The 12046-nt window shown below is 39.1% G+C and overlaps 1 protein-coding gene across 1 annotated transcript in view; it reads right to left on the minus strand.

The window, feature by feature from the left end:
- Nucleotides 1–6819: 6819 nt before the first annotated feature.
- PCOLCE2 (procollagen C-endopeptidase enhancer 2) overlaps nt 6820–12046 on the minus strand; it is a 65074-nt gene continuing 59847 nt past the window's right edge. The window contains exons 8-9 of the mRNA XM_031678647.2: nt 9887–10054; nt 6820–7401 (exon numbers count right to left, since the gene is read on the minus strand). Coding sequence (XP_031534507.1) covers nt 7271–7401; nt 9887–10054 — 299 coding nt within the window. The 3' untranslated portion in view covers nt 6820–7270. The remainder of the gene's footprint in view (nt 7402–9886; nt 10055–12046) is intronic.

The raw sequence follows: 12046 nt of genomic DNA on the forward strand, positions 1-12046 counted from the left end.
AAATAACTCTTTAAGAGATATGATTTCAGATGTAAATTAAATTACAGTGATACAAGAGGCAAAACAGCATGTTTGGGTAGGAGGTAAATGTATGTTTCAAAAAAGAACTGTTTCAGCCAGATAATGACAGGCTCCTTCAATCTGCTACCAGCAATCTAGAGGTTTCTCTCTCACTCTCTCTCTCTCCATTAGAAAGACTATTGAATCAATCCTTTCAGTTTTAGGTAAAATTATTCTTATTGAAGGATATTAAAACGATCAAGTGCCATTTGAAAAGAATTTTGAGGAAGAAAATTTACTAGCCACCTCATTCACTCAGAAATTAAAGCAGTTCTGGAGAATAATTCAGCTCCATGTTTTAAAACTCATTTCACCCACTTTATTTTTCAGTGGAAGTAGCAAGAAATCACTGTATTTTCTATAATGATTGTTTTAACACAGAGGGCTTTTTTCTTTTTAAGCTATAAAACTAAACTAAGCATAGGAGGGAACAGTTCTCTTATTCTTCTCCATATCCTCAGCTTAAGTACAGTGTTGATGTTAAATGACACAAATTTGTTGAATGAAAATTTAGCCATTATCTGTTTGTGTAAATATCCTGGAATTGACATCCAATCGGTTAGCCATCTAACAACTGCAGGCTCTCGGTCCTATTTCATCAGGTTGGACTGGAAGAAAACTCAGAGCACCTGCTTCAAACTTCTCATTTTATAGGTAAGAAAACTGACATTTTAAGTGATTTATCCAGGTTGTATAATGATTGACTTGAGATCTTGAACTCAATTTCCTGTTTGTATTAGGAAAGATATATTCCAAACCTTTGCTTTTTTGAATGAATTTCTCATTGTAGGTTCATCTTGGTCAGAGAACAGAACTTAAGATGTTCAGTTCCTGCTTTTCTAAATGATTGTTTGTTAAAGACTTTTAAGTTTATGACCAAGGTCAGAAGCACAGACCAGCGAGATGAGCCAGAGTCAGGGGGAAAGGATGAGCAGTGAGGTCGCAAACATAAAAAAGCAGGAGTCAGTCTTAGAAAATAAATAAGCCAGGCCATAGAGGGACGAAGGGTTTAGAAAGGAGAAACTGTTTAATTTTCTTTGTCACTTTAAATCCTTATCAATTTGGTTATTCAAGGATCTGGAAACAATTTAAACCTATACAGGATCTCAGAAAGAATTCATTTCAACTTCCTCATTTTACAGATAATGAAACTAAAATTCCCAATGCTGCCCTGTGTAGGAGAATCCAAGTCTTTCTCCTCCTCATCCAGGACGCTCTTAATTGCATTATGTTACTGTTAATACTAATTTCTTTCCTGTGAAACAAATTGGTCAGCTGTGTAAAGTCGTACTTTGAGCTTGTAGATTTTCTTAATATATTTGTGAACTAAAAAGCTCCATCTCAGTGTTTAAATCTAACCTAATCTTAGTATCATAATGCCATAGGGACATCCTTCAAGCAAAAGATACTGTTTCAAATTTATATCTGATCAAATTTTAGCCTTTTTAAACCTAATTGTTGACTTTGTTTTTGAGAGGAAAAAGCAAATGACAAAAACAAAAAGTCAAAATTTTAAATAATAACTTTAAAATCCCTCAGAGAAACGTCTATATATATCCCAGAGGTGCCTCGTCTGCATACCTAACTGTACATCCATGTGCATATACCCCGATGCTTGCACTGCCACAGGAGGCTCTATGTTAAAAAGGGACTGTTGGTGTGTGAATAATGACCCTCTGACCCTCGAATCCCTAATTCAAGATGCTTAGTTATAAAAAATAAAATTATATTTATTTTTTGTTTGGGGCTAGGACTAAGAGACAAACTTGTGAAACTATTCATTCTAATCACTTCTGCGCAGGTTGCTTCAAGTTTTCTATTTGGATAAACATATCATCTTTGCATTATAATAGTCTTGTTTCTTGCCTTTCCAATATCATTTATTTCTTTTTCTTGCCTCGCTACACTGACCAGACCTTCCAGTACAATTTTTGATAGAAATGGTGATTTTAAGCATTCTTACCACTGATCTTAAAAGAAATGCTTTCAATATTACACCATTAAATATGAGATTTGCTGCAAGTTTCTTTGTCAGCTTAAGGAAGTTCCCTTCTATTCATAGTTTGCTCAGGGTTTATTTTTGTCATGAATAAATGTTGAATTATATCAAATGCTTCTGCATTATTAAGACCAAATGATTTTTCTTCTTTAATCTGTCATGAATAGGGCTTAAGAGAACCTTTCCCCATCAACGGTTGATCTTTGTTTAGCTCTAGCTTAGTCTACCTAGTAATCTGATAATACAGTATGTCAACTATGTTGGTAGGCTAACTTGTTTATGGTAGGAATGACCCCTGATTGGTGAACTGCATTGGATTGGAAGGAATCCAATCCAATATAAAGGAACTATGAATACCTGATAGGGAAGCCATAGCTTTGGGCTTTCCTGAGTGTATAACTCAAAACTATTTATGTCATCTATGAGGAGCTTGGAAGCTGGGCCTATGGTGTTGTTACAAGAGATACCAGCTTCTGTGAAAATGCGGCCTTTAACTGGAGTGTCTGCATCCACTTGGCATGAATCTTGTCTCCTGGCATCTGAGACATCATCTAGGGAAGCCAAGGAAAACAGCTCCTGGATGGCTGTGTGGACAGCTGCCAGATGGCTGCAGAGACTCCCACAAAAGAAGGTGTGACACAGTCCTGTTAAGCTCTGGTCCCTGTGCTCTATCTTTCTAAGGATATCGATATCAAAGGAGGCCTGTGGTACTGTTGAGCCTGAATGTTTAGTTGTGCCTAAGACTCCCTAGTTGGCACTGCAGGAAAGTTTGACCATTGAATTTCTCATGTTAAATCAATCAAGCATTTCTGGGATAAACTCAACTTGATCATGACCTATTTTGTTTGCTGAACTTTGGTAATATTTTGTTTAGGGTTTTTGCACCTATGTTCGTAAGTAAAATCAGACTAGTGGTTTTCCTAGATCCTATTGTCTGCTAAAGTTTTGATGTTAAGATTATATTAATCTCATAAAAAGAATTGCTGGATGTTACTTCTTTATACTCTGGAATAGAATATGTTAGATTGGCAGTGTTTGGCCCCCAGATGTTTGGTAGACCTTCTAAATAAAACTATCCGAGCCTGGAGTTTTATTTGAAGAAAGTTTTAAAGTTATGCTTGAGTTTCTTTAGTGGTTATAGGACTATTTAAGTATTCTATTTCTACCTGAGTCTAAGTTAGTAAGTCCCCACCCCTCAGCCAGGAATTTGTCCACTTCATGTAAGTGTCCAAATCTACTGACATAAGTGGTTCATAATATCCTCTCAATCCTTTTTAAGGGTCTGTAACATCTGTTGTAAGGTCCCTTTTCATTCCTAAGTTGTTTTGTTGTCCTTTTTTTATTTTTTATTTTTTGCTTAATCTTGTCAGTTTTGTCTATTACATTAGTCATTTTAGAGAACCAATTTTTGATTTTGTTAATTTTCTCTATTTAAATTCTATTTTACTCAATTTCTGCATTTATGCTTATTTCCTCCTACTCTTTAGGAGTGTGTTCTTTTGTTCTTTTACTGACTTCCTAATTTGTATCATTCACAAAATATTTTCACCCTTTCTTTTAGAATGTAAACCTTTAATGTTGTAAATTTTAAAGTGCTATTTAAGTTGCATTCCACACATTTTAATATTCAATGTTTCTATTATTGTTCAAATTTTTAATATTTTCTATTTTCCATTAGTTTCCTTTTGATCGTGAGTTATTTAAAAGTACACTTCTCAATTTCCAACATCAAGCTTTTTCTTTATTTTAACTATTGTGTACTTTGGGTCATTAATTTCTAATTATTCGTTGTTGCTGGAGAGGATGACCATGCGATGCTAGTTCTTTGAAATTTGATGGGATTTGTTTCATGGTGCAGTGGTCAAGTTTTGAAGTTGTTCATACTGAGATTAAAAATGAGCTTTTGGTTCTATCTATGTCCATCAGGCAAATTTAGTTAACTGTGTGGTTCAAATCTTCTGTATCTTTATTTTTTTTTCCCTTTTAAATCTGCCAGTTACTGAGAGAAATGTGTTAAAATCTCCCACTGTGATGATAAACTTGTCAATTCCCATTTATACTATGCCAAATTTAGTTATATATTTTGAAGGATGTTTTTAGCTGCATGCAAATTTTAAAATTGTTGTATTTCCTTATAGCCCTCTTCATCTGGAGAAATGACTTAAAGTCTTTTCCCCTAATATTAATAAAGCCACATCAGTTTTGTTTTGGTTAATATTTGCCTGAGATATTTATGTTTTTCTATCCTTTGCTTTTCAAGTCTTTTGTGTCCCTATGTTTTAGATGTGTCTTTCGAATAGCATATAGTTGGAGTTTGTTTTTCTAATCCAGTCTGATAATCTTTGGCTTTTAAGTATTTAGTCTAATTATGTATATTGAAGTTATTGATACATTTGCATTTCTACCATCATATTTTGTTCTATTTTTACTTTATTTCACTTTCTTGAACTTACCTTTTTTTCTCTGCTAGTTTTAAATTTTCAAACTCAATATTCTTTTATGGTTACCCTAGATATTTTAATGGAAATACTTCAAAGTTATCAAATTAATTAGTATTTTTATCCTTCTCTTTCTCAATATAAAGGCCTGAGGACACTTAGCTCAAGTCTTTTTTTTTTTTTTTTAATGTTTGTTTTCTCCATGAACTTACTGTTCTACATGAATTTAAACCAAAGGGTTTTCTGGTTAATATTACTTGACTAACATTAGAGCTTCCTGATTAGTGACTGTTTTGTTACAGGGCTTTCCTTTAAAGAAGATTTTTGTCACTATTTTATTTCATTGAATAGTCCAGTAGGTCTACTGGAAGCCTAGCAGTACTCTCTTACAGGAAGGAAAAAAAGAAGGTAAATTTCTTCCAACTTAAGGTTAACCTTCAAACAAGTAAGTAATATAACAGAATTAAGATTTGGGAACTTTGCAAGATTCTTGCGTTTTTGTTATAGGAGTTGAATTGAATTCAAAGGATGAAAGTTAAGCTAGCAGAATCCTCTGAAACACATCAGAGTCTGGTTTATCATTTTGAAATGTTTATATGGTCATTCACTTGTTTGTCACATGTAAATTGATTCCCCAAGCACAAATACCTAAAAACAAAAACAAAACCTTTTCATCATTCTGTAAAAAGAAATAAAAATTTTAAAAGTAAGTCCCAAAAGAGAAAATAGTAGAGGGCCCCAGAAGTCATCTGGCCTAACCCCAATTTATAACTAAGGAAACTGAAGTTCAGTTAAAATAAATGATATAATAAACAAGAAAAGAAATTAAGGGATGGTTGTTGGAGCAGAAAAAGCAGTGTCCCTGTTCAGCTTACATCTATGTTTTGAATAACTGAATTAAAAGACAAACCACTGCCTTCTGTTGTTAACCACTAATCCCACAGACAGTTGTAAGTCTTGTGTCAGAGATGTCAGTGGTTTGGAAAGTCTGGATTGCTCTACTCAGTTTTTAACCTCACTGTGACTCAAGCCCCCACTCAGAAACCTGTGGGAGCCTTTCCCGTGGGGGTGCGGGAGGCTGACAGCTGCAAGCCTGCTGCCTGCAGCGCACCAACAGGAGAGTTCTGCTGAAAGAGAAAATGCTAAAATCTTTAGTAATCACTCCAAAGCCCCACAACATGCATTCCTGAAAGAGAATGCTGGACTCAATCAGGTTTCCACAGTTACAGCCTGGCTGGGTGCCCTGCGCCCTCAGCTGGTGGAGAGGGCCTTTCTAAAAGGTGCCACTGGCCCGCGGAGCCCACCAGTGGCTCCTCTAGCTCCTCCACTTCCTCAGCGGGTGAATTCTCCGGTACTGACGGCATCCCAGGGGGAGAGCTGAGGAGTGATTCCTGATCCTGCCAACCAGCCCACGTTCATGGCTTTCTTGTGTTCCCTCAGCTGCCAAACAGTTGTCTTCCTTCTGAACTTCCATTTTGCTGCTCTCTGAGCGTCTGGTCACTTCTAGGGCTGGGAATCGTTGTTTTCACCCAAAAGAGTATTTTTACTTAGTTCTAAAACTTTGCTTCAACTGTGGGAGACCTGGAGACCCAAGTCTTTGTTTTTCCCTAAGCTTCTTCACATAGGGGTGGTTGTCCTGTCTCCCGCAGCTCCCGGCAGGCAGCCTCCTGTGGGCTGGTTGCCACACTCCTTGCAGGTCCAGCTGCATTTTTAGCAGCTCCATGCAAACGCTGGGGGTCCTTGCACAGTTCGTCCATTACTGAGTGAGAGTAGACCTTTCAAAGCAGTGGCAGAAAAGCATCCTAGCTGATACAGCCTGATACAGTTGGGTAGGGATGAACAGGATGGGGGGCTCAGGCTCACTTCTAATTTCAAGTCCTAGAAGATGACACATTATGATACAGGGCAGGAAAACAAAGACCGAACTCTGCAAGGTAAGAGGGTTTTTCCTCTGGGGCAGAGAAAGCTGCTTGTAGTGGAAGGGAGGGCACTGGGTTCGGAAGGAGGACTTCTGAGCTTGATTGCCTTCTGTTGTCTTGGGAGACGTGTGCTCTGGACAAGCCACGCAATATGCCTGACCTCCCACTTCTATTACAAAATGAAAGACCTGAACCAGATTCCTGAGGGACACACAATCCTCTGGTTCTGCACAGATGATTTATAGACTGTTTACGTGACTGGATCCATCCCGTCCTGCAGTTGTTGGCATGCTCTTTGAGCAAAGTATAAATTGATACAAAGACAACCTTATATGTCTATAGTGGGGAATATTCTTTTCACAGTGTCCCATTTGCTATAAAAATAAGTTGAATGGCTGTTATATAATCATTTAAAATATTTTATTAAGCATTGATTTAAAAAATGCAAGAGAAGAATATAACACCTCAGAGCAAATGCTTGAAGGCAGAACGAGTATCACTATAAATATTGCACATATAAAAATCTCTTTTTTACATCTTCACACAACTCATTTCTAAAATATCCTTTGACAGAGACGTATAAATAAATGGCTTCCGAATTGCCAACGCTGGATACATTTAGTTTCTCATCACCCCACTACGTCTGCAGGTTTTCAGTCGGACATGTTCCTCTTCCGTGCAGGCACACAACTTCCATCAGCGACGTCGGAGGTCTTATACCTACATCGTGTGAAGAGTAAATCTTTCTGGATGCTCGATATTTCATGTTATAAATTTTTCTTTTTTCTACTGAGAAAAAAATAGATCTTTCAGAGGCAGTGACAGAACGCAGCTTAAATGGGCACCGTTCACTGTTAACATTGCTTGTTCTTCAAGGCATTCAAGAGCTTCTGATTCTTGGTCTTGAACATCATGATAAAGCTGTTTGGCAAGATTTTGCCTCGCCCATCTTCACCCACTTGGCCCATAATAATGTAATTTAGGCCTAAAAGAGAATATAAGATTATTATTTTTTTTCTCTGTGTTGGTTTGAAAGAGCTTAGACTATCACTTACCTCTCTGTAAATGTTCTATAAATGATATAATTAGATATTTATTCTATCTAGGATAAAATGTGGTTTAAGACTCTCATCAAAAAAAATCTAAATTCAACGGAATGACTTGTCCCAGGTCTGCGGACACGAGGACACTGGATGAAATGGTCACATCCAGTCACGTCCAGCCCAGCAGTGCTGCAGGCCCAGTGTACTTATTGAGTCTCCACTATGAACAACACACTGTGTTCCTGTGAGAGGCTGTCCCTCCTCGAGGGGCCGCCAGTGCTCCCTGAAACGCCATCTTCAGGTGGCCTCTCGTGGCCCCACAGCGCGTCTGGATTTCCCCAGGCATTTGGCAACTGACGATCCATTGTCTTCTGTTGCTGTTGTCTTGAACTTTATTTTTTTTTTAACATTGCGAACATTTATACTATGTAAGTTTTTTGAAGGTATGGTTGTATCATACACTTTACCTTCTTATAGTCCCTTGCAAAAAGATAGGTACTAAAAAGTACTTGTATCTGTTATACTATTTTTTTAAAAATATATTAGTGTGTCTGTCTGTCTAGATCAGGACTAGATTGGGCCCAAAGCTGAACTATGTTGGGTTCAAGCCTGCAGATTTATGTTCCCTCAGAAAAATGTAAAGGAAGTATGTTATCACCTCCCTTATTTTCCCTCTCTCACCCTGTATGTCATAGAGAAAATACATGTTTCCTTTCTCTCTTGCATAAGCCTTCCTCTGTGGGCCACCGTTGTCATCATAGTGGTCTTGAGCCTCAGAAAGCTTGGTAGGCTGGGCAGGTCGATGCCACCGCAGGGCCGGGCTGCTGGCACCACTCTGAGACCTTCCAGTAAGTATCGAGACGTGCATTATCTGCTGCTCCTGACAGTTCTGGGGAAGAAGTGTCACCTTTTACTTTGCTGTTCCCTCTAAAGAGTCAGCGTGAGGCTGCTGGCCTCCTGATTTTTCTGAACAATCTTAAGTCATTGTGAAGCTTTCTTGAAGTGGGTATTTCGTATTTCTGTGTATGTGTGTGTGGTGGGGGTTTGGTTTGTTTTGGTTGTGAGAGAGGTTTGTAACAAGACGGAGGAAAGGAATGAGCTGATATTGGATAGAGAAAATCACAGTCTATCACACAGTAGAATACCAGGCATTATTATCACTCCAAAGAAAGAAAGAGACCCTTATGTGCTGTTGACAGAAAGACGTCTGCACACACATCATGTGGGGGAAAAGTTGCAGTAGGCTATGTGTAGCATGATCCCGTCTATGTGTGTAGGTGCATGCTTTCTATGGAGAGAACTTTCTCAAAGGAACTTTTCATTGTGCCTCTGGAGAAAGGGAAAGGGCTTTTATAGCCTTCTCTACTTCTTTAAACTTTTAATTTAATTTTATTTTTAATATATTTTTTATTGAAGTATAGTCAGTTTACAATGTTGTGTCAATTTCTGGTGTACAGCACAATACTTCAGTCATATAGGAACATACATACATTCGTTTTCACATTCTTTTTCACCATAAGTTCCTATAAGCTATTGGATATAGTTCCATGTGCTATTCAGTATAAACTTGTTGTTTATCTACTTTATATATAGTAGTTAGTACCTGCAAATCTCGAACTCCCAGTTTATCCCTTTCCACCCGCTTCCCCGGCTGGTAACCACAAGTTTGCTTTCTATGTCTTTGAGTCGTTTCTGTTCTGTAAATAAGTTCGTCATTTTTTTTTTTTTTTAGATTCCACATATGAGTGATATCATATGGTATTTTTCTTTCTCTTTCTGGCTTACTTCATTTAGAATGACATTCTCCAGGTCCATCCATGTTGCTGCTGAACTTTTTAACATTACTTTTATAAGTTAAAGAACCTGTTTTTAAAAAAATCATGTGCCTCTGTCTCTGGAGTAACTTTCCTTTTTTCAAAATTTCTCTTCATAATAAACTCATTCTCATTGCTGGATTTAATAATCCTATATCTACAAATGAGCCCTGAATCTTTCATTCTAGCCCATATATACATACCTCTGTCTTCTGAACTCCAGCTCTGAACTTCCTGTTCTTTGATGGATAGTTTCCTCTAAACTTAGTATCAGCACCTTAAGTGCAATAATTGAAAACTTCTTTCTGCTGAGCTGCTCTTTTTGTGTCTGTTCCCTAGTGATCTGACTTCAAATGCTTCTTGGACTCATTCATCCTTTCCACTACCTTGTCTTCTTCCACAAGTGACAGGAACTGGGATTGGAGCCCAATTCTCTCTGACTCCAAAGGCCCTCCTTCGAAACCAGAAGTGGGCAGTATATTAGCCCTGACTTTACTTGCCTAGACTAGACACAGCACGGAAAGACCCATGACTTGTTCAGCAAGGCTCTCTTGTCCCCTTCTCTGTCGCTAAGCTCCCCTAGAAGAAGGACTGAAGTCTTCCTCCCACTCACCTCTTCTGAGGAGAGGGCACTGCTTGCAGACCACGACGACCTTGGCACTCATGTTCTTGCCAGCCTGCTGAATCGCCAGGTTCCCCTCTTTATAGATGTTGATGATGGAGACCGTGGTGTGCAGACTCCCACCTCGAGGGATGGTTGTGATAACAGTGCCGGCCAGGACTGCAGAGGAAAATGTTTTTGAAATAATGTCTCCGTGAAGACAAATATAAGCAGAACTGAAAACAACTGTACACTCCTCTAAGTTTCAGACAGGAGAGTTTAATGTTAGCGAGAGCGCCCCAAGAGAGCTGTCGAATTTGATTCTGTACATTTGTCTCCAAAATGCAGGTTGAAAATAGGGGCCATGGAGCTGGAAGGCACCCATTTGTTAGGCATTGATACCGAGGAGAGAAACCAAAATGCCTGCCATATTGCAATCCATTGCTGAGATGGGGACTTGTCCCAATATTTCACCCAACATGTGGATCAGTCACCAAATAACTGGGCTAATGAGACTCTGCCTGGGACTACTCCACAAGACCGTGAATCTCTGGAGGCAATTCAGTACTAACAGGTGCACAATGGCGGACTGAGCCATGAAGACCTGAGTCCCTGTGTCTCTGTGTAGGTGAACGCCTGCCGTTCTGTGACTCGCCCTGTTCCCCTCTCCTTCAGCTATGGTTCGTCTATGGCGTCCCTGTCTCTAATTATCAGTAAATACCTGTCTTTTTCTGGGTCTTTCTTATTGTCTTTGTTATCCATCCTGTTTATCTCCTTTAACAAGTCAGAGTATGGCATGGAGGTATAACTGAAAACATTTTCTTGCTTTAAAAAAAAGCTCAGGCAAAATTCTGTTGCTTTTCATTATGTAACTCTCTCTTTTTGCCATGTGACAGAGGTAAGAGTCTCACTACTCAGCTACAGAAAGACAGATGCTGTGTTTCTCAAAGATGTGCTTTTGGCCTTTTGTGGGGGAGGGGGAGGGGACATTCCATGGGATGCAGGACTTGCATGGACTGACTTTTTTAAGAACCCTGTCCCTATCCAGAAAAACCAGTGGCACCTCAAAATAACCAAAACCTGCCCTGAAAGGCGTGTTACCAATGCTGGTGAGAGCCAGTGGGCCACTGGTGATGGTATTAGGTCATTTTGCCATGTATGGGAGTCACAGTGGAATAGACCAAGTTTTGCACTTGGCTGATACGACCCTTTCAGGATAAAGTGAGAACTCACTGCTTCCGTAGTGTGCAAAGCTCATAACATCACGATTCTCATCATGCTTTGCTTTGCTTCCCAGTGATGAGTGTTCGCGGCAAAACGTCAGTCCATACCCAAGTGAAGGACAGGGAGGGGAGTTCTGGATTTCAGCACCTCCTACAGGAGACTACCCTGGACGTGGGAGCAATGGCAGCTGGAGCTGCCGGTTTTCATGTCTACGCCAGTTATTTGAATTTCGGCATGCAAACTCCCGTCAGATTTAGGCCCTAGATCCTCTAGTGCCATCACACCTTCGCTACAACGTAGTCCACCTGGGCTGCAGACAGTTCCCACCTGAAGGCATAGAAAGAGCAAGCGAAGCCTCTTCTGGGAAGCTCTTTGTTTTGGGTGACCTACTTAGGCTGCAGCAACCTTCTGTTCCTGGTGAGACTTTTCTTAAATGTTCCTTTTAAACACAACCAACATAATTAAACTTGGGATCTTTTCCTCTTAAGTGATTTTCACAGCAAGTGTGGCTTTTTTTTTTCTTCAAATTGGAAAAAGCGCCTAGAGATTCGAAGTCATTAGGTAACATCTCCTCAGGTTCCAATTTATAAGAGGTTCCAAATGGACTTCAGATTTCCAAGTTTTAATTTAGTACTTTGGAAGGACACTACAGAGGAAATACTTGAATTTCTACTGAGAGAGGCCAGCCCAGATATGTTTCTAATTTACTTAAGCTGAATTACAGATGTGTGAAAAAATACTCAGTACATGAAAACTGTGTGAGAAAAAAAAATACAGGTTTATGAAAGCCGTGTAAGAAAAAAAAAATACACACCCCCCTGCTCCCTCCAGGAGTACTGAGCCAGCCAGAATACACAGAGCGGCAGTATCACGTACCAGGAGTCAAATGATGAAGTTTATGTGAAAAACGTGTATTTTCTGTATTCGTCTTTTTCTCAGTTGTGAAAT

This window comes from Vicugna pacos, chromosome 1 (genome assembly GCF_048564905.1).
Source record: "Vicugna pacos chromosome 1, VicPac4, whole genome shotgun sequence".
Taxonomy (NCBI): Eukaryota; Metazoa; Chordata; class Mammalia; order Artiodactyla; family Camelidae; genus Vicugna; species Vicugna pacos.